Below are 21532 nucleotides of genomic sequence, written 5' to 3'. Positions count from 1 at the left end.
AGAAAGCAAGCTATGGGATCCAATCTGAGAGAACTGAGTGTGTGTGTTTGTGCGTAAGAGAGGGAGGGGAAGGAGGCCTCTTAAGCCTTCTTAATCCTGAAAATGGGAAGGAGGTCGTTTAAGCTTCAGTGCCAGAGTGACATGACCTAGTTTTCTATTTTTAGAGATGGGGTCTGGCTATGTTGCCCAGGTTGGTCTTGAATTCCTGGGCTCAAGCCAGCCTCCTGAGTTGCTGGGACTACAGACATGGGCCACCCCACCTGGCTTGACCTGGTTTTTGTGTTCAGAAGATATATGTTGTTGTTCCAGGTGCCAAGGCCAGTGCTGGGCACAGGGGTGGTGGAGCCTACTGAGAAATGGACACTGAACCCCAGTGTCTATCCTTCCATCTTGGAGCCTGTGCTTCCCACCCCACACAGCCCTGCTGTCTGGGAGGACCGTCTGCCCCTTGAGGTCACCTGCCCCTGGCCTTTGTGCCAGGACAGGCCTGCTGTGGGCGCAAGCCTCGGGGCAAGAAAGAACACATCTGGGAGCTGGAAGGCCCAATCCCAGGGAAAGCATGTAGCCTGGGGCAGGGCACCAAGGAGTCTTCCAGCCCCCACCTTCTAAGGAAAGAAATGCCAGGCAGGTATGGCCTTAGGTAGGCCCCTTTTCCTTTTCGGATCACTGCCTGCCTGCCTGTCACTAATTTCTGTCCTGGCCCCACACTAATAGCTGCCATATATATATATACATATTTTAAGAGATGGAGTCTCCCTAAGTCACCCAGGCTGGCTTTGAACTTCTGGGCTCAAGCGATCCTCCTGCCTTGGCCTCCCAAAGTGCTGGGATTACAGGTGTGATCCGTCATGCCTGGCAGCTACCATTTTTTAGCTTTAATGTGCACCAGCTCTGTAATCAAGTGCATCCTATATGTTCCTGCTAATTAACTCAACAGTCCTACAATGATGGTTATTAATTGCTCTGTTTTACAAAAGAGGAAACTGGGGCTCTGAGAGGTTAGGGACCGACCCAAAGCCTTCAGTGCCCGTGGATACAACTGGGATGCAGGGAGCCAGTGGGCTGGGGGTGAGGTGACCCGGCAGGTGGAGGTGGTGGGGTACTTACCTCCATGATGGCTGCTGCTGGTTGGCTGCTCCTGCTGGTGACTGGCGTCCCACAGGAGGCCTGGGGCCTGGCGATGATGCTTGCCGGAGTCTGAGGGCCTGTCCCCCGCGGGGCTGGGGCCCAGGCCCCTCTCTGCAGAGCTGGAGTCTTCCTGCTCACTAGGCTCAAACTCTGGGATCTGGAACATGCTCTGGGCTATGAGGACAAGATGTTAGGTAGTCAAGGCACAGCTGGGGCCAACGGTGGCTCTGGAAGGCAGAGGCAGGTACCCTTGGCTCCCTCTCCCACCCTAGGGCCCCCAGGCCCGCCAGGCCTCCCGGGCCCTCATTTGTCTGCTGGGTCTGGCCTGGCAGGGAGCTGATGCTGTCGGCTCAGGGCCTCAATCTCCCCTCAGAACCCTGGTGGACCCAGGCCCCTACCCAGGCCCCGCCCCGCCCGTGGTGACGGCGCACAGGTCTCACCCCAAGCCCGATCTCGAGGCCCCTGACCCGGGCCTGCCGCCTCCCTCCTGCACCCCGGGCTCCCGGCCCTAGTTGCTTGGGCAACGGGAACTGTCAGCGACCTGGCCCAATCACCTCTCGGAACGTCACTCGGGTAGGTCCAGAGGCGGGGTCAACCCGGCCCGGCCCCGCCCCCCCGCCGGACCTACGGCTACTCGCCCGCAGCCTTTTTTCTCCCTTCTGCAGCCCTGGTGCTCACATCCTCGCTGCCTCACACCTTGGACGTGTGTGGGAGCAGGAGAGGGATTCTCTGGGGTCCCCATTTGGAACCTGGAGACCCACTTCTGCCAACAAGTCCTTCAGCCCCTCTGGACCTTAGTTTCCCCCCAGTGAAGTGGGGATAGTGACAGCTCCCCCAGGAGCCAGTGAAAACTTTGTGAAGGGAGTGATTACTGCGGGCGAAGGCGCTTGGCACAGCCACAACTGAAGCTCAGCCGTCGGATGCGATTATTGTTGCTATTGTTACCGCTCCGCCTGGACTGGGTGCCCGGTCGGAAAGTCCCGCTCCCCGCTCCTCCTCCCAGGCGTGGAAGCTTCGCGCCGCCTGCCTCGGGGGACACCTCCCGCGCCACCTCGGGGGCACTGGAGATAAGGAGAGGAACCTCCTCCCTGGCTGGGATGGCTGCCCGGGCGCGGGAGGAGGGCCGGGGACCCGGTGAGGGTGGACCGTAGGGTCCGTGGGGGCTTCAGGCCTGGCAGGCGGCCGGCCAGGTGAGCAGGGCCGCGGGCGCGCCGGGGCGGGGGGCGGGCCCGCGCTGGGGATTCGGGGCTCCGCGGGTTCAGGCCCGGGGGCGGGGCCCGGGGGCCATCTTGGCTATGGGCGGAAGTTTTCTTCAGAGGCCGAGGGACGGGAATCCGTTGCCGCCCCCGGCTGGGTGGCACGACCCCGATTTGGGTATAGGAGAGAGGAGCGTGGGAATTGGCGGCCCCCCATACAAGTTAAGGCGGACCGCCCAGGCACAGCCCACCCGGGGACCCCCTGGATGCGGCACGGCCCCCGCAATTCGGCCGCCCTCCAGCCGCCTCCCGTAACCCCGGGCGCCCGCCAGCGGCGCAGCTCGCGCCAATTCTCGTACGGTTTCACGCCGGGTGCGGCGCTGGACTGCGGAGCCGGTCGGGCCCCTGCGCAATTTGCGTAGCGAACGGCGCCCGCGCAGGCGCAGGAGGGGGCGGAGCAGCGGGAGCCGGGGAGCCGGAGCCCCGGGTCCCCACGACCTGAGCCGGCTCTCCCATCAGCGGCCTGAGGACCTGGCATCCGCCTCCTCCCGCCCCTTGAGGCTGGAGAGTGGACGCGGTGGGGGGGGTGGGGCGGGGGGCAGCTTTCGAGAATTACGAGGACAGAAGGCAGAGGCCCTCCCCATCCGCATTACTGGAGGAGAGCCTCCCCCAGCTTGGGGAGGGGGAGAGCGGGGCATTGGGCGCCCCCTGCAGCGGCCGCTGCCCTGACCCGACGGGCATCGGCTGGCTCTCCCCCTCCAGCCAGGACGACACGAGCGACCGAGGCCAGGGACTCCGCTCCTTGGGCCTCTGCATCCCCCCATCCCTGACTCTGGGGTAGGCCCAGGGAGGAGACACCCCCAACCCCCACCCGGTCTGCCCTGGAGAGAAGAGACTGCCCTTCCATGCCCCTGAGTGAGGGGCCTGGGGCCCAGGCTGCCCGTGTTCCCCAAGGGCAAGGGTCTCTCTGTTGAGGAGGAGGGGCCTGTCAGCCACAACTTCTTTCCTCCTCAGCGCCCCATCGCCCTCTCTGCACCCTGCAATTCCCACCCCTCCGTATTTATTTCCCTGGCCCTGCCGACAGCCCCTCCTTCTCTGTCTCCGGGATTCAGGCCTCCCTCCCTGACATGGAGAGTAACCTGTCTGGCCTGGTGCCTGCTGCCGGGCTGGTGCCTGCGCTGCCACCTGCTGTGACCCTGGGGCTGACGGCTGCCTACACCACCATGTATGCCCTGCTCTTCTTCTCCGTCTATGCCCAGCTCTGGCTGGTGCTTCTGTATGGGCACAAGCGTCTCAGCTATCAGACGGTGTTCCTGGCCCTCTGTCTGCTCTGGGCTGCCTTGCGTACCACTCTCTTCTCCTTCTACTTCCGAGATACTCCCCGCGCCAACCGCCTGGGGCCCTTGCCCTTCTGGCTTCTCTACTGCTGCCCCGTCTGCCTGCAGTTCTTCACCTTGACGCTTATGAACCTCTACTTTGCCCAGGTAACCAACTGTGGTCCCGGGTGGGGGGTGGGAGGTGGCAAGCCTTAAGGACCCACGGGAGTGAAGGGCATCTCTGCTCCTAGGTGGTGTTCAAGGCCAAGGCGAAGCGTCGGCCGGAGATGAGCCGAGGCTTGTAAGTACTCGGGACACTGGTGGGCTCAACCTCCAGGTCAGGGGCAGGGGACAGTCCCATGTAGATCCCTTCCCACCTCTCAGGGCTGAGACAAAGACAACCCAGGGAATGTCTGTGGAAGAGCTTGGAAAAGTTAAAGCACCTGGCGCAGATGGCTCAGCAGAGGCGTTGCAGATCTGCAAGGCACAAGAATAGGAATGGTTGTGGTAGTGTGAGGGAGAGGAACCCAGTGGCATCCACCATGGAGAGTGAGCTGGAGGCTCCAGCCCATGGAAGCACCAAAGCCATATGCACTCCTGGGTGACCTGGGGCCGCAATGCCCTCGTCATTTGTACAGTGTCTTACGGTTTATAAAGAGCTTTCCCAGCCATCTTTCATTTGTACAATTTCCCTGAGAGGCTACTCTCCTCCCTTGAGAGATGAAGAAACTGAGGCCCAGCCAGGTAAGGCATCAGGATCAAGGTCGCAGAGCTGGGGCTCAGACGGAGACTTCTGACTCCAGTTGGTGTCCCTTCCGAGGTACCATGGCTGTCAGTCACCTTCTGACCTCTTTGAGCCTCAGTTTCTCCATCTATAAGAATGGAGGAACAGGGCTCAGACTGGATGCCCTGAGTTCTGTGGACATTGGGGTTTCCTGCAGGAGGTGGGGCAGGTGGTGAGTGCTGAGGGCTGTTGAGGGCCCGGGCTGACTGTGCTGTGGCTGCAGGCTGGCTGTCCGAGGGGCCTTTGTGGGGGCCTCGCTGCTCTTTCTGCTGGTGAACGTGCTGTGTGCTGTGCTCTCCCATCGGCGCCGGGCACAGCCCTGGGCCCTGCTGCTTGTCCGCGTCCTGGTGAGCGACTCCCTGTTCGTCATCTGTGCGCTGTCTCTTGCTGCCTGCCTCTGCCTCGTCGCCAGGCGGGCCCCCTCCACTAGCATCTACCTGGAGGCCAAGGTAGGGCCGCAGCACTGATGCCCAGGTGTCCTTTGGGATCTCTGGGCAGCGGTTCTCAGGGTGTAGAGGAAGCTGGGAGCCTTCTCTCCCTGAGGATCCTCTGTTGTTACCTGTGCCAGGGGACCAGTGTGTGCCAGGCGGCCGCGATGGGTGGAGCCATGGTCCTGCTCTATGCCAGCCGGGCCTGCTACAACCTGACAGCACTGGCCTTGGCCCCCCAGAGCCGGCTGGACACCTTCGATTACGACTGGTACAATGTGTCTGATCAGGTGGGCATACGCATGTCTGCCACCTCCTTAGTAGCCGTGGCACCTTGGCCCCAGCTGGCCTGGGCCCTGTCCCACTGCCCCCTTGGCGTGACTGCAGACTGGCACCAGCCCCTGCCTTCCCACAGGCGGACCTGGTAAATGACCTGGGGAACAAAGGCTACCTGGTATTTGGCCTCATCCTCTTCGTGTGGGAGCTGCTGCCCACCACCCTGCTGGTGGGCTTCTTCCGGGTACACCGGCCCCCACAGGACCTGGTAAGGGTCTGCACCCTCCCCTGTGGGCCCAGTGGAGAGGGGCAGATGCTGGGAATCCTGGGTTGGCATCTGGGGATGGGCAGGGAGAACAGTGTGGGACAGGAGTAAGTATCGATGATGGCTTCCTTCTCCAGAGCACCAGCCACATCCTCAATGGGCAGGTCTTTGCCTCCCGGTCCTACTTCTTTGACCGGGCTGGGCACTGTGAAGATGAGGGCTGCTCCTGGGAGCACAGCCGGGGTGAGAGCACCAGGTAGGAGCCATGGCACTGCCTCAGTACCCCTGCCCCCACCACCCACTTGGCTCCATCGAGCTATGGGGGACTGAGAGAGCCGGGTCTTGCCCTTCCACCCCTGCCATGGCCTTTGCTTCCCCATCTGTACTAGGTGAGGTCCCCTGGGTTCCTATGGCTAAAGCCTCCATCCCTTGCCTAGAGATGTACTTTGCCCTGGGCCCCGAAGGTCTAGGTCACAGGGGTTCTGTTCTAAGCCTCTGTTCCTCCTGCAGCTCTTGTGACTGTGGCCCTGGTCACTGTCCTGAGACTGACCCTGTTTCTCTGCTGCAGTATGTCAGGCAGTCTAGGCTCTGGGAGCTGGTATGGCGCCATCGGGCGTGAGCCGGGCTGGTATGGGGGCAGCCAGACGAAGACCACTCCTCTGCTCTTCTCCCAGGTGCCAGGACCAGGCGGCCACCACCACAGTCTCTACTCCACCCCACAGACGTGATCCCCTTCCCTCCCCCACAGAATACCCAGGCCCCAGTCCCCATCACCCTAAGCCCCTGTGCCAAGTTTGCCACTTCTTGCCCAGGATCCTGGGGGTCGTGGCTGCCCCCTCCTCTGGCCAGCTCCTTGCTGCTCCTGTCATAGTGAGCTTGTGCCGTCCCCCTAGGATGGGGGCGTGGCCCTGGCTGCCAGATGCCCACAGCACCCTGGCATGACCTGCCACCTCCGCTTCCACACCGGAGCCAGCTACCTCTCCTGTGCCTGCCACTCAATAAACAGTGTCTGCGCCCCACAGTTGTTCACCTGTCTATCATCTGCCTTGTGTTCCTGTCACTTTTGCCTGTTTGGCCTAAGGCTGAACAGACACTGGCCCTTGAAGTGGGCTGCTAGGCTGGGCAGGGGCCACTTACCCCATCAAGGCTGGTGGGCTGGGAGAGGAGGGGCCTGCAGTTTGCAAGGGAAGGAGACCACACAGGCCTTTGTTCTCAAAGCTCTGCTGGCCCAGAATTGCCCCACTAACTCCAGATCCCTCTCCACTTGAATAGTTCCTACTCTTTCCTCAAGACCTGCGTCAACTGTTACTATCTTTAGGAAGCCTTCTGTCTAATGGTCAAGGGATGTGGCCCCTCTGCTAGGCCCCACAGCCCCACATTACTGTGGTTATGTGGCTACTGAGCATTTTTTTTTTTTTTTTTTTGAGACAGGGTCTGTCACTCAGACTGGAGTGCAGTGGCACGATCATGGCCCACTGCAGCCTCAACCAACCAGGCTCAAGCAATCCTCCTGCCTCAGCCTGCCTAATTTATTTTATTTTTTTTTTTTTTTTTTGAGATGGAGTCTCGCTGTGTCGTCAGGGCTGGAGTGCAGTGGCGCTATCTCAGCTCACTGCAAGCTCCGCCTCCCAGGTTTATGCCATTCTCCTGCCTCAGCCTCCCGAGTAGCTGGGACTACAGGCGCCCGCCACCACGCCCAGCTAGTTTTTTTGTATTTTTTTTAGTAGAGACGGGGTTTCACCGTGTTAGCCAGGATGGTCTCGATCTCCTGACCTCGTGATCCGCCCATCTCGGCCTCCCAAAGTGCTGGGATTACAGGCTTGAGCCACCGCGCCCGGCCCTAATTTTTTAATTTTTTATTTTAGAGGTGGGGTTTCACCATATTGCCCAGGCTGGTCTCGAACTCCTGGGCTCAAGCAATCCACCCACCTCAGCCTCCCAAAGTGCTGGGATTACAGGCATGAGGTACCATGCCTGGCAGCTACTGAGTCTTAACCCCAATGGATTAGACTTTCTGGAGGCCCTGTTTCCCTATCACCACCCCAACCTGGTCTTTAGGAGCCAGGAGTTAGTCCAGGGCGTGCCGGGGAGTTGGCCTGGTGACTGAGCAGCCCCCATCTTCCTACCAGGGTGTGGGTTTGTGTGATGTACAGGTGGTCCCCTAGCTGTACCCTCCCAGTGGCCCCCTTCTCCACTGTCCTTAGTAGCATAGTCACTGCTCTCTGCTCCCATGGTCCTGGCAGGTCTGTCTGATGGCTAGGAGTCCTTTACTAGAGGGTCTGTCCCCTGCCCACATAGGTGGTTGTCCCAGCTTTTCAGAGTTCCCTTGGCTTATTGCTGGGCCTGCCTCAAAACCCTTTACGTGGGACCATCGTGGGCACCAGACCCTCAGGGCCTCCAGAGAGGGCATCTGAGACTCAGAGAATCAGCTTGAAGCTGGACAATCACTTTTTGTGGAAAGGAAAACTCCTAACGTTTGTGGGCACTTTATTGCGTGTGCTCGGCTCTGTTTTGAGGATTTCTAAACACTGGCCTCCCTAATGCCCAGAACAGCACCCTGAAGTGATGATTAATCACCCCTTTTCTGTAAGTGGGAACAGGGACACTCCAGAGTTTGGAAACCTGTCCAGGTTCCCTACCAGTAGGGGGTGGTCAGCCTCAAAGCCCAGCCTGAAAGCCATCCAGCATGAGGGCTGAGGACCCCAGCGGGCACCAGAGGGTCTTTGGAGAGGTCACAGGTTGTCAAGCGGGTGAGAACAGGGCAGGGCAAGTTCAGGACCAGCCAGGGCCTGGGTGTTCAGGCAGTGGGAGAGCGGATGCTGGCACCAGTGCCACGCTGGGATCTGCAGGCAGCTCCAGCCACAGCCTTCTGGGGCTGATTTCTGGTCATGGAAGTGAGAACCAAAAGCTGGGGCTGGGAGCACCCTGGAGGGATAGCCCGGGAGCAGGTAGAGGGCCAAAACTGGAGTGGGGGCAGGAAGTGCTCCAGCAGTGACTCCCCAGAGGTGGGTCCCAACCTCCATGTCGGCCAATTCCAGGTGACCCCACCGGGTTTCCCCCACCCCTTTGTCCCGCGGAGCCCCTCCCTCATGAGTGCTGAGCCCAAGGGCCAGGCTGTCCCCAGGGGCGGAGAGTTGCGGGCCCTTCCCGATCCAGTAATGGGCCTGGGAGATGCCAGATTAGCGTGTGCCTGTCCGGAGAGGTGGGCCAGCTGATGCCCAGGTCGGGGCCCTGCCGCTGGCCACATTGGGCTCCGGTCCAAGGCTAGAAGGCTGGCCCCGGCTGCAACCCCTTTCCGGCTCCTCTGCCACCCACCTCCCGGGGCTGGCCAGCATTGGGGAGCCGGGCGGCCGCAGGTAAAGGGCTTGGGGCGGCGCCGGCGGCTAGGGCGCTGCAAGGAGGGAAGAGTGGCACCGGAGGGGTTAACCGCGGGAGGAGGGGGGCTTCTGCCGGCGGGAGGGGGGTCCCAGCCCCAGCGGCCGCCCGCTCCGCCCCTGCCGCCTCCGCGGCCCAGTCGGCACCGGCGAGGCCGTGCTGGAACCCGGGCCTCAGCCGCAGCCGCAGCAGGGCCGACAGTAAGTGTGGGGGGGGCTCCGGTGCGCGGGCAGGACTCCGGGGCAGGGGCGCCCCGGGGGCGACTGGCCAGGCGGGGTGCCCACCTCCCACGCGTGGGCGCCTCAGGGAGTGGCGTGGCCGCCGGTCCCGCCGCCTGCCACGCTCCGAGGCGTAGCTGTGGGGACGCGGGGGAGGCGGTGGGAGCGAGCGGCGGGCGCTGCGCGGTGGCCCTGCGGTCTGGCGTGTGCACGCGAGTGTCCGCACACATGTGCGTGGGCTCTGGGTGCCCTGGCGCGGCCGACACGCCCATGGGGGCCGGGGGTGCCCGGGCGTCTGCGGAGTGTGCAGGTGGGGTGCGTGCGTGCAGCGGGGCGGTGCGGCGCTGCAGCCTCGGGGTGGAGCGTGGGCGCGCGGGTCTTTGTGCCCGCGCGTGGCGGCGCGTGCCGGGGCGTGTGTGCGCGTGGGCGCCGCCGCCCGCTGTCAGGGACTGACAGCTGTCCCGGGGACTACCGCCCCGGTGTGGCCTTTGCGGACCCCCTCCCTGCTTTTTCCGGGAACTGGGCGTCCCCCGCACCCCTCCTCGCCTGGGTGCGGGACCCATCCCTGGGTTCCTCGAAAGTCCAGCGGGGCGCGGGGGCACCCTGGAGGGCCAGCCGGGAAGCAGGGCGAGGCGAGAGGGGACGGAGAAGCCGCGGAGATGCTGTCGCAGCCGCAGCCGGCGAGCCGGGACCCACCATTCCCCTGTCCCCGCCCTACGCTGTCCGGCCTCTCCTCCGGGTTTCCCTTCGGACGTCTCTGAGCCCCCCTCAGCCTCCTCCTCGAGGGCCAGTTCCCCACACCCCCCCAAACCCCCCACATTTCCTCACTCGCCCCGCTTCCCCCTAGCCAGGCTTAGGCTCTCTTTCGGCCTCCCACTCGCCTTCCTTTCCCTTCCCCGTGCCCTCCTCTCTTTCCTCACCCGGTGGTCCCCGACAGGGGCAGCGGAGGTAAGGGGAAGGCTGGAGATAGGAGGGGGACTGGGTGTGTTCAGTTAGAGGGATATCTGTGGACAGTGCGGCTGGGGACTTCATGGATCTTTGGGTGTGTAGGGGATCGAGGAGAAGGGTGTGGATGTCAGGCCAGCTCAGTGACCCCAGCATCCCTGGTTTTGCCCGCAGTGACGACAGCTCCCCAGGAGCCCCCTGCCCGGCCCCTCCAGGGGGGCAGTGGAGCTGGCCCGGCGCCTGGGCGCGCCATGCGCAGCACCACGCTCCTGGCCCTGCTGGCGCTGGTCTTGCTGTACTTGGTGTCTGGTGCCCTGGTGTTCCGGGCCCTGGAGCAGCCCCACGAGCAGCAGGCCCAGAGGGAGCTGGGGGAGGTCCGAGAGAAGTTCCTGAGGGCCCATCCGTGTGTGAGCGACCAGGAGCTGGGCCTCCTCATCAAGGTGCGTGGGTGGGCCTCAGCCCCTTCAGCTGTCACCCATCACCCCTGGCACTAGCTGCGTGCCAGTGAGGCCCTGTGCCGGTGCTGCTTTCAGATCAGTATCCCTGAGGACGGGGTGCAGCCGGAGGCTGTGGGACAGAGGCTGGGGTCCAGGTCTCTGTGTTGTCAATAGGGCAACAATGGGGTCATTTGTTTCCTTGGAGAGCCTGGCACAGGACTATGAACCTAGATTGTGTCCTTCAGGGTGTGATGGTGGTGGGATGAGGGGAAAATGAATGAATGAATGGCCATAGCACAAGGGCTATGTTACATTTGCATAGGTCTCACTCACCGGTCTAGTTGCCACATAAAATCCAAGACTCTCATTTAAATGTGAATTACAGTTAAACCACAAATGCCCTTTTTTTTTTTTTTTTTTTTTTTTTTTTTTTTTTTTTTTTTGAGACGGAGTCTCCCTGTGTCACCCAGGCTGGAGTACAGTGGTGTGATCTCAGCTCACAGCAACCTCAGCCTCCCAGATTCAATTGATTCTCCTGCCTCAGTCTCCCGAGCAGCTGGGATTACAGAGATGCAATGCATCACCACGCCTGGCTAATTTTTGTATTTTTAGTAGAGATGGGGTTTCACCATGTTGGCCAGGCTGGTCTCAAACTCCTGACCTCAAGTGATTCACCCACCCCAGCCTCCCAAAGTGCTGGGATTGCAGGCATGAGCCACCACGCCTGGCCCACAGATGCCTTTTTAATACAAGTCCATCCCGTGCAATATTTTTGTTTGCTAAAATCTGGCAACCCTACCTACACCGGTTCCCATACAGTTTTTGGAGTCATGTGTCTTAGAAAAACCCAAGAACACAGTGAACACACCCCGTCCCCCTGGAAAAGTGTGCATATGAGCGTGTGCAGGTGATCTGGGAGGGTTCCAGGATCCATGCCACCAGGGATGCCAGGTCAGGTGCCCCTTCCCCCTAGGGTGCATGCTTACCATGTGGGGAGAAGGGGGGTACGTCAGGGTTCCCTGAGGCACTTCTGGTCAGACTCCAACCATAGACTCAAGAAAGTTTTGGGCTGCAGCCTTCTGGGGGTACAGTCAGCCAGGCACCTCTGTTGCTTTCTCTGATTTCGGAGTCACTGTCATACAAAAAAATGAAGACCTAGCTTTAATAAATTAATGTCTATTACTTGAAATTGAAGAGTACCCTTTGTTCCCTGCCTGTTCTTTGTGGAGGGAGGGCCCATTGGCACGGAGGCCTCAGTGTTCCAGCTGATTCTCAAGGCAGCAGGACTCAGGGCAGAGATGTGTGTGGGGTGGGGTCAGGACACAGACCACCTGACATCATCTCTGACACTTCCAGAATGCCAGTGGAGGCTCAGAGAGGCCTGGGAAGAATGTGTCTGGCCAGACCACAGGGCAGAGGGAGGGAGGGAGGGAATCTGACCTAGTTTGTCTTCACAATGGAACTGCTTTTTTCCTGGATAAGAAAAAGCAAGAAAAGGAGAAGCAGGACTGAGAAGGGTGGGTGACAGCCACTTTATTTCTCTTTCACAGTAGGATTCACTCCCTGAATTAGTTGTGCAGCTATTGTGCACCTACTGTGTGCTAGGTGCTGTAGTGTTATACGCCAAGGGGATATTGGGGTGGATCAGACACAGGGTCTGCCTTGGAGGGCGTCACACCTAGGGGAGGGGAGAGATCCATGGTCAGACAGATCACTGTAGGATTCAGTGGAAAGGAAGTTTCCTTCTTTCTGTGAAGCACCAATTGTGCTAGGCCTTGAGCTAGGTGCTGGGGACCAGGAGGGAGATGGCAGCGGCCTGAGGGATGACCTGGTGATTGAAACACACCAGGCGAGAGGGATAGAGAGTAGAGACGAGGGGCAAGAGATGCCCATGTGGAAAGACAGCATGGGCAAAGGCGTGGAAGCTGGAAATTTCCGGCGCATTTTGCAGAACCTGGAGTTAGCAGATGCCTAGTCATTTGAAGCAAAAATTAGAACACACAGGATGACACAGGATTTTCCCCTGAAGTTGTGAATTTATTGGAAAAGGGTTGCAAAATACACATTAAATCACTTTTAATTAGCTCTTTCACTTCTTGCTTTTATTAAAAATTATTACAGGAAATGCAATCATCTCAGAAAATCTGGGGGGAAGGTTGCTGTAACATGGGGTGCCAAATTGGAGTCCCAGGGACAAGACTAGGGGAAGGGAGGTGGGGACCAGTTTGAAAAAAGGGCTTCAATGCTGGGCTGGGGAGTTTAGGCCTGCAAGGAGTGGGGAGCCATGGAGGGCGCTGAGCAGTCACTTTAGGAAGATCAGTTGGGACTGAGTCTTGCTAATGAGGACTGCAGTCAGGGAGAGAAGTGCTTTACGATGTGCCCCACAGACACCATTCTTGTGCCTTGGCACTGCTGCTTGGGGAAGAGTCTCTTTGACTTCCTCTCACCTAGGGCAAGCACTCTCAAAATAGTCCCTGCCCGTGGGACCTGCATGCTGGCGAGAGGGAGACATCCAAATAGGGACATTACGTTCATTTAATAATATGTATTGGCTGGTTTGAGTACAGTGGTGTTGTTTACAACTAATTGATCACAACCAGTTACAGATTTCTTGGTTCCTTCTCCACTCCCACTGCTTCACTTGACTAGCCTTAAAAAAATAGTAATACTTATTGAGAGGTGCTCAATCAACATTACTTACACTGCAGCACAGGGTTTGGCTTGGACTTCAGCAGGGTTGGGATGTGTGTGTTTTTGTGTGTGCGTATAAACCTTCTAAAAATTGGAAGCAAAATTTTGTGGCACATAAACCTTCCTGGAGAGAAAGGCCCTAGCTTTCATGAGATTTTCTAAGGAAACGGACTCAAATTCAGCTTCCATAGGTGCAATGGGAGGGTGGGTTTGGAAAGCTAGAAACACAGGGTGTGGTCACTGCTTGGGAACTTAACAGTCAGTGCTTACTTTGTTGCAAGTTCACAAAAAATCTGGGAGGCAGATGCTGTCATTATCATCCCCACTTGAGACATGTAGAAGCCGAAGCCAGACAGTTAACTTGCCCAAGGTCCCACAGCATAAACATTTGAAGCCAGGCAATCTGGTCCCAGGTCTGCTCCTGACCATGGTAAAAGTAGAAATTTGTTGTCTGAAGTTAGGGGCCAGATACCAAAAATGTTTCTCAGACATTGCAGAGGTCAAACAAACTTGCCTGCAGGTAGACTAGACCCAGTTTGCATCTTCTGCTGTAAGAAACTGCCTCCTGGGAGATCAGAGAGAAGGGGAGAACAGGGAGGAGCAGGGGGGGAGCCACCCTACAGACTGGAGGGGCCACAAGTTGGCCTAGACAGGAGGGAAGAACTGAAGCTCCTCCTTCTATACCTTATCCTGCAGGAGGTGGCTGATGCCCTGGGAGGAGGTGCGGACCCAGAAACCAACTCGACCAGTAACAGCAGCCACTCAGCCTGGGACCTGGGCAGCGCCTTCTTTTTCTCAGGAACCATCATCACCACCATCGGTGGGGGAGGGGATTGGCATGTGGGGGACGGTGGCATGTGGGGGACAGGCAAGGAGCTTCCTCATGGGGGAAGGTGCAGGGAGACGGAGGGGTCCCAGGCGGCCCCTAGACTTCCTGCATCGCCCCTCTGCCCAGGCTATGGCAATGTGGCCCTGCGCACAGATGCTGGGCGCCTCTTCTGCATCTTTTATGCACTGGTGGGGATTCCGCTGTTTGGGATCCTACTGGCAGGGGTTGGGGACCGACTGGGCTCCTCCCTGCGCCGTGGCATCGGTCACATTGAAGCCATCTTCTTGGTGAGCTGCTCCATGCCCTGCCTGCCCTTGTGCTGGCCTCCAGCTACCCTTCCCCATGTCCCTGGCACATGAGTGCCCCCCACCCCCACCGCCCGCCGACCCTAAGCCTCTCCCCACAGGCTCCTGGGGGCGGGAGTGGACAGTATGGGAGTGGGGATTGTTGGTGTCTCCTGGGTCCTGTCTACTGCCCCTCCCCGCAGAAGTGGCACGTGCCACCGGAGCTAGTAAGAGTGCTGTCAGCGATGCTCTTCCTACTGATCGGCTGCCTGCTCTTTGTCCTCACGCCCACGTTCGTGTTCTGCTATATGGAGGACTGGAGCAAGCTGGAGGCCATCTACTTTGTCATAGTGACACTTACCACCGTGGGCTTTGGTGACTATGTGGCCGGTGAGGCCGCCCTTCTTGTGCTGCACTTTCCCATCTACTTTATTCCTGATCAGGGGCTCTGCACTCCCACCTTTCCCTCCAAATCCATGTGGTTGCTGTAACGCCTGCCTCCATCATGGAATGCACCATCACAGCCTTGCACACACACCAGCGCCTTATGCACACTCACATTCTTGTATGCTTGAGTCCCATGCATGCTCACACATATATTAAACACACCCCTCGCATGTGTCACATTCTTGCACAGGAGCGCCCCTTCTTGCATGCTTTGATCTTGCACACTTTCAACTCATGCACACCACTCATTTTCCTGCCTCCACTCACACACTCAAGCACATACCCATTGCCCTAGGGAGCGCAGGTCCTCTCCAGGAGCTGGGAGGGGGACACTGAACCAGAGCTCACAGGCTTGCCCCACAATCCAGTTCTTTCTGCCTTTCCTGGTGGTATCCCAGGCGCGGACCCCAGGCAGGACTCCCCAGCCTATCAGCCGCTGGTGTGGTTCTGGATCCTGCTCGGCCTGGCTTACTTCGCCTCAGTACTCACCACCATCGGGAACTGGCTGCGAGTAGTGTCCCGCCGCACTCGGGCAGAGGTAGGCGCCCAGGGTTGGCACTGCGTCTGTGCACTGTGGTGCAAATGTGCTGTTCCCTAGCAGGGGGTTGAGCAGGTTGTCTCCTATCCAGGGTGTGGGCTCCTGAGGCAGGGGCTGAGTGAGCCTCTGTGTGTGCCTCGCAGGGAACAGAGGGGTATATGTTTGTGGGTAACTTCACCACCTCTGCCCTCATGGGTAGGATTGCCAGATTTAGCAAATAAAAATGCAGAAAGCCAGCTGGGGCAACATGGTGAGACCCCGCCTCTAGAAAATACACAAAAATTAGCCCTGCGTGGTGGTGTGCGCCCAGTTACTCGGGAGGCTGAGATGGGAGGATCACTTGAGCCAGGGGAGGTCGAGGCTGCAGTGGGTCATGATTGCACCGCTGCACTCCAGCCTGGGCAACAGAGTAAGCCCTGGTCTCACAAACAAATAAACAAAACAAAAAAAACCAAAACTCAGTTAAATTTGAATTTCAAATAAATGAAATTTTAATTTGGCCGGGCGCGGTGGCTCATGCTTGTAATCCCAGCACTTTGGGAGGCTGAGGTGGGTGGATCACGAGGTCAGGAGTTCGAGACCAGCCTGGCCAACACAGTAAAACCCTGCTAAAAATACAAAAATTAGCTGGGGGTGGTGGCAGGCTCCTGTAATCCCAGCTACTTGGAAGGCTGAGGCAGGAGAACTGCTTGAACTGGGGAGGCAGAGGTTGCAGTTAGCCAAGATCCGCCACTGCACTCCAGCCTGGATGACTGAGCTAGACTCCTCTCAAAAAAAAAAAAAAAAAAAAAAAAAAATATATATATATATATATATATGTATGTATGTATATATATAAAAGCATGTCCCAAATATTGCACGAGATATAGTTATACTAAAATTTGTTGTTTCTCGGAAATTCACATTTAGCCGGGCAATTTGTATTTTGCCACCTTTCTGGGAGCACCCAGCGGAGGAGCCCTTCCATCCTCGGGGCTGGCTGAGGCTAGAGGACCAGGCAGAAAAGAGGGTTGGGGGTTGATCCCTGCTGGTGAAGGGGCAGGTTCCTGGGGGGTCGCGGAGGGGGTCCAGGACCTCTAGTCGAGGGCTGCTTTCCCTCTCCGTGCAGATGGGCGGCCTCACGGCGCAGGCTGCCAGCTGGACTGGCACGGTGACGGCGCGCGTGACCCAGCGAGCCGGGCCCGCTGCCCCGCCGCCAGAGAAGGAGCGGCCACTGCTGCCTCCACCGCCCTGTCCAGCGCAGCCGCTGGGCAGGCCCCGATCCCCTTCGCCCCCGAAGAAGGCTCAGCCGCCTTCCCCGCCCACGGCCTCGGCCCTGGATTATCCCAGCGAGAACCTGGCCTTCATCGACGAGTCCTCGGACACGCAGAGCGAGCGCGGCTGCCCGCTGCCCCGCGCGCCGCGAGGTCGCCGCCGCCCTAATCCCCCCAGGAAGCCCGTGCGGCCCCGCGGCCCCGGGCGTCCCCGAGACAAAGACGTGCCGGTGTAGGGGCAGGATCCCCGGCCCGGGCCTCTCAAGGGCTTCGTTCCTGCTCTCCCCGGCATGCTTGGCTTGTTTGACCAAAGAGCCCTCTTTCCACGAGACTGAAGTCTGGGGAGGAGGCTACGGCTGCCTCTCCGCCGTCCCCCGGCCCTTTCCTCACTTCCATCCATCTCCAGACCCCCCACGGCTTTCTGTGTCGCTGCCCCGGGCGGGCGTGTCCCTCACAGCACCTCACGACTGTGCCTGAAAGCCTGCATCAATAAATGAAAACGGTCTGCACCGCTGCGGGCATGACGCTCCCGGACGCTAGTGAGTGTGGAAGTGCTTTCCTCGGGCCACCGTGGGGGCACATCTGGCCTCCCGTGGCCCCCAGGCCGAGGGTCCCCGGGCACCCAGGTCGGTCAATTCTCCGCCCTCTCGGCTGGGCTCAGGCCCGCGTCTCTGCCTGGAGGCTGCTGGGTAGGGTCCGGCGTGGGGATCAGCCGGGATGGGCTGTGCGTCTCCAGCCTCTGCACACACTTTGGGGGGTGGGGTGCGGGGGTGGAGAGGCAGGGGAGAGAGGATGGCATCTCGCGTGGCGGGCTGTCGTTTGAACTCTCCCGGCGCGAGAGGCCCTGCCCCGCCCCCTTCCTGGAGCGTTGACCCCCTTCTCGTCCTGAGGCCTGTGGCGTCTGGGTCCGTTGGGGCAGAACCATGGAGGAAAAGCCTTCGAAAGTAAGACCTCTCCCCGGACCCCTTACTCTGTCCGCTCCCAACCCACCTTTGGTCCGACTCGGGTCCCCGGCGCGATTTCTTACTCAGCCTTGGCTTCCCGCAGCCCCCACCCAACCAACCCCACGCTCTACGGGATCCCCGCCCGGACCCGGCTCAGATCCCCAGCCTGCTCTTCCTTCCGGCTCCAGCCACCCGCGACCCTTGGCTCCCTCCTTGTATGTGGCCCACAGGTGTCGCTCAAGTCTTCCGACCGCCATGACTCGGACAAGGAGAGCGTGCACAGCGACATTCGGGACCTGTGGACCACGACCACGCTGTCCCAGGCACAGCTGAACATGCCGCTGTCCGAGGTCTGCGAGGGCTTCGACGCGGAGGGCCGCAGCATTAGCAAGACCCGCGGGTGGTACAGCCCGGGGAGCCGCTCGTTGGACGAAGGGGACAAGGCCAGCCACAAGCCGGAGGAAATGGACGAGCACGCGCTGGTGGAGCTAGAGTTGCACCGCGGCAGCTCCATGGAAATCAATCCGGGGGAGAAGGACACCGCATCCCAGATCGAGGCCGGTCAGTGTGGCCTCGCCAGGCCGTGGGCGCCCGCGGGGCAATAAGCTAGCCGGGGACTCAATTTCTGGAGCTGTAAAATGGGGGGAAGCTGATAGGATCCAAGTTTCTAGGATTCCCTGGGAGAGGCGCCAGCGCGAATCTTTCGCCCTTTAAATCCGCCAGGCATTCTTGGAGCGCCCCCTCCCGGGCAGGCGTTTTAACAGGACTTTCAGTCGTGGCGCGCAGAGTCCGGCGAAGGACGCACCAAATAAATTGCGCAAAGATCCCGCGGTAGGACCTGCGGGGTTTTCTTGTTTTGTTTTGGAGACAGGATCTCGCTCTGTCACCCAGGCTGGATGGAGTGCAGTCGTGGGATTATAGCTCACTGCAGTTCAAGTGATCCTCCCGCCTCCCGCCTTTTTTTTTTTTTTTTTTTTTTTTTTTGAGACGGAGTCTCGCTGTGTCGCCCGGACTGGAGTGCAATGGCACGATCTCTGCTTACTGCAACCGCCGCCTCCCGAATAGCTGCGATTACAGGCGTGCGCCACCACGTGCGGCTAATTTTTGTATTTTTAGTAGAGACGAAGTTTCACCATGTTGGCCAGGCTGGTCTCAAACTCCTGACTTCAAGTGATCCACCAGCCTCGGCCTCCCAAAGTGCTGGAATTACAGGCTTGAGTCACTGCACCCGGCCTTTGTTTGTTTTTTAGAGACGGCGTCCTGCTTTGTCGCCCAGGCTGGAGTGCAGTGTTGTGATCATAGCTCACTGCAGCCTCAAACTCCTAGGCTCAAGGGATCCTCCAACCTCAGCCACCCCCACCACCCTGAGCTGGGAAGACAGGCCGGCACCACCCTGCTCAGCTAATTTTTTATTTTTTTGTAGAGAAAATTTCGCCATGTTGCCCTGGCTGGTCTCAAACTCCTGGGCTCAAGTGATCCTCCTGCCTCGGATTCCCAAAGTATTGGGATTACAAGTGTGAGCCACCGTGCCCAGCAAGACCTGCGTTTTTAATGGAATCATCCCGCCTTGTCTTATGATTTGCGCTGGTTGAGGAGGTGTATGTCTTTCCATTAGTCAGTTGCTGGTTACAATTTCTAAGCCTCTACTACACGCTGGACACTGTCTGGCACCCCCTCAAACCACTTCATCAGAGTCAGAACCAATAACAGTATAACAATGGTCACATATTGAGCACTTGCTGTGTGCCAGGCACGGGGTTCCCCCCGGATTGTCACCTTCAAACTGGATTGTCACCTTCAAACTTCACAACCTGCATAAAGAGCTATTTTCTTTTCTTTTTTTTTTTTTGAGTTGGGGTCTCACTCTGTTGCCCTTGCTGGAGTGCAATGGCGTGATCTCGGCTTACTGCAACTTCCACCTCCCCGGTTCAAGCAATTCTCCTGCCTCAGCCTCCTGAGTAGCTGGGATTACAGGCGCCTGCCACTATGCCCAGCTAATTTTCGTATTTTTAATAGAGATGGTGTTTCACCAGATTGGCCTGGCTGGTCTTTTTTTTTTTTTTTGAGACGGAGTCTGGCTCTGTCGCCCCGGCTGGAGTGCAGTGGCCGATCTCAGCTCACTGCAAGCTCCGCCCCCCGGGTTTACGCCATTCTCCTGCCTCAGCCTCCTGAGTAGCTGGGACTACAGGCGCCCGCCGCCTCGCCCGGCTAGTTTTTTGTATTTTTTAGTAGAGACAGGGTTTCACCGTGTTAGCCAGGATGGTCTCGATCTCCTGACCTCGTGATCCGCCCGTCTCGGCCTCCCAAAGTGCTGGGATTACAGGCTTGAGCCACCGCGCCCGGCCTAGCCTGGCTGGTCTTAAACTCCTGACCTTGTGATCTGCCCACCTTGGCCTCCCAAAGTTTTGGGATTACAGGCATGACCCACCACTCAGCCAAGAGCTATTTTTATTACCCCATTTTACTGATGAAGAACTTGAGGGTCAGAGAGTGTCAGTCACTAGTCCTAAGTGTCACACTGTGGGGCAGTCAGAACGGGAACCAGGTGGGTGGGGCTCTAAAGCCTAGGGTTGTAACCTCTGTCCCATGCTGACCCCACATCTGTGGCACCCGCTGGTGGGGAGACCTTTCGGTTGCACCAGGAGCTGGTCTCTGAAGGCCATTCCCTCTCACAAGGTGCCTACCCATCTCCTCTGCCCCAGGGAAGGCCCAGGAGTCTGCAGATGACTGACCCTTTTTTCTCTTCTCCCAGAAAAGTCTTCCTCAATGTCATCACTCAATATTGCGAAGCACACGCCCCATCGAGCCTACTGGGCAGAGCAGCAGAGCAGGGTTGGAGGGGCTGGGGAGACTGGGAGTTTCAGTGGGGTAGGGGCTAGGCAAGTTGGGGGTTGCTGATAGGACATGAAAGTTGGGGGTGGTTGGCAGGGTGGAGGGGCGGGCAGGCAGGCTGGTTGGGGGTTTGGGGGCCACAGGGAGCAGGTGGGGGCATTTCAGCTGTGGGCAGAGATGAAGTCCCCTGGACGCCTAAGCCTCTTGCTGCTTCTCCAGCTGCCACTGCCCCTGATGGAACTCATGGAGAATGAAGCTCTGGAAATCCTCACCAAAGCCCTCCGGAGTGAGCTCCCCGCCAACCCCCAAGAGCTACCACGACAGATTCTGGTGGATTTTGCAGGGCTGGGGCCCAAGGGTTGGGGTTTCAGGGTGCCTTATGTCTTGTCAGATGCCCTTGGCACTCACAAGTATTCCAAGGGCCCCATAAAAGTTAAAAGCTGAGGGACTGGGCACAGGAAGAACCAGTGGGGGACATGTGGTGATGGGCAGAGGCCTGGGCTCCAGGCTGAGTGCAGGCCCTCTCTAGCTGAGGGAGGCTTTTCTTTGGCTGTTTCTCCACCTGCCCAGTGGGATAACCGCCTTGGTGTGGCCTCGACTCCCGCTGGTTGGGGAGCCTTTGGACAGTGGATTATGTGGGTGAATTTCTGCTGCTGGGGTAGGAAAGCCCAGTGGTGATAAAGGGCCGGCTGATGGCTTAGAGCGGGTGGCTGGTCCAGAAGGTGGCCAAACTGCTCGCTACCACTGCCCTAGTTCAGGCCTGCAACGTCTTCCCTAGCCTTGACCTTAACACTCAGCACCCTTAGAGATGCAAAGTTCCCCAGGCTAACAGAGACATGAGTGCCCTGCGCTGCTGCTACCCCGAATCATCTGCGGTTCCTCGAACTACATATGGGGCGCCCACTGGTGGGGAGACCTTTCGGTTGCTCACTGCCCTGAGCCGAGCTCTGCCCTCCTCCTAGGCTACCAGTTAGGGATCGGCAGGGACCACTTCCTGACTAAGGAGCTGCAGCGATACATCGAGGGGCTCAAGAAGCGCCGGAGCAAGAGGCTGTACGTGAATTAAAAACGCCACCTTGGGCTCCAGCAGCGACCCAAACCAGCCCTGTGCCTGCCCGGTCCCCAGACCCAAGCCCGAACCCATCCGAGTGGAATTTGAGTCCTAAAGAAATAAAAGAGTCTATGCATGGTCCGTGAGTCAGTGCATGGCAGCCCGCGTGAGGCGGACGCACGTGGCCCCGCCCTTCCCCGTGACCTTCATTCGGTCACCGCAGTGACCTTGAGCTTTCTCCGTCCGGGCCCTATCGGCCCTACCTTCCGGGACTCGTAATCCAGGGCTTCTTGCA

At 58.9% G+C, this 21532-nt stretch overlaps 4 protein-coding genes across 6 annotated transcripts in view; 3 read left to right on the top strand and 1 right to left on the bottom strand.

Annotated features, from left to right (window-relative positions):
• The window catches only part of BAD (BCL2 associated agonist of cell death), a 118582-nt gene that overhangs the window by 15012 nt on the left and 82038 nt on the right, over positions 1-21532 (bottom strand). Inside the window, exons 2-3 of the mRNA XM_050757332.1 lie at positions 1569-1632; positions 1108-1302 (exon numbers count right to left, since the gene is read on the bottom strand). Coding sequence (XP_050613289.1) covers positions 1108-1294 — 187 coding nt within the window. The 5' untranslated portion in view covers positions 1295-1302; positions 1569-1632. The remainder of the gene's footprint in view (positions 1-1107; positions 1303-1568; positions 1633-21532) is intronic.
• Positions 1745-6412, top strand: GPR137 (G protein-coupled receptor 137). Of its 2 annotated transcripts, none has more exons than XM_050757235.1 (8): positions 1745-2318; positions 3437-3808; positions 3892-3941; positions 4648-4873; positions 4993-5142; positions 5268-5396; positions 5531-5649; positions 5962-6412. In XM_050757235.1, exons 2-8 carry the CDS (start codon positions 3452-3454, stop codon positions 6119-6121), a joined length of 1191 nt encoding a protein of 396 aa, XP_050613192.1. In that variant the 5' UTR covers positions 1745-2318; positions 3437-3451; the 3' UTR covers positions 6122-6412. The 2 variants fall into 2 exon arrangements, with proteins under 2 accessions (XP_050613192.1, XP_050613194.1); XM_050757237.1 differs by lacking the exon at positions 1745-2318 and adding an exon at positions 2786-3161.
• KCNK4 (potassium two pore domain channel subfamily K member 4) lies at positions 8922-16944 on the top strand. The gene is made up of 7 exons (XM_050757231.1): positions 8922-8968; positions 10106-10371; positions 13756-13879; positions 14015-14175; positions 14376-14562; positions 15018-15157; positions 16266-16944. Coding segments are annotated over exons 1-7 (1260 nt in total). The 5' UTR covers positions 8922-8967; the 3' UTR covers positions 16647-16944.
• CATSPERZ (catsper channel auxiliary subunit zeta) lies at positions 17027-21378 on the top strand. Of its 2 annotated transcripts, none has more exons than XM_050757318.1 (5): positions 17027-17354; positions 17585-17915; positions 20107-20186; positions 20406-20472; positions 21149-21378. In XM_050757318.1, exons 1-5 carry the CDS (start codon positions 17334-17336, stop codon positions 21250-21252), a joined length of 603 nt encoding a protein of 200 aa, XP_050613275.1. In that variant the 5' UTR covers positions 17027-17333; the 3' UTR covers positions 21253-21378. The 2 variants fall into 2 exon arrangements, with proteins under 2 accessions (XP_050613275.1, XP_050613276.1); XM_050757319.1 differs by having other exon boundaries at positions 20406-20516; positions 21149-21251.

Source organism: Macaca thibetana, chromosome 14 (assembly GCF_024542745.1).
Source record: "Macaca thibetana thibetana isolate TM-01 chromosome 14, ASM2454274v1, whole genome shotgun sequence".
Lineage (NCBI taxonomy): Eukaryota > Metazoa > Chordata > Mammalia > Primates > Cercopithecidae > Macaca > Macaca thibetana.
The sequence above is the reverse complement of the archived record's forward strand: the minus strand, read 5'-3'. Positions and strand labels throughout refer to the sequence as shown.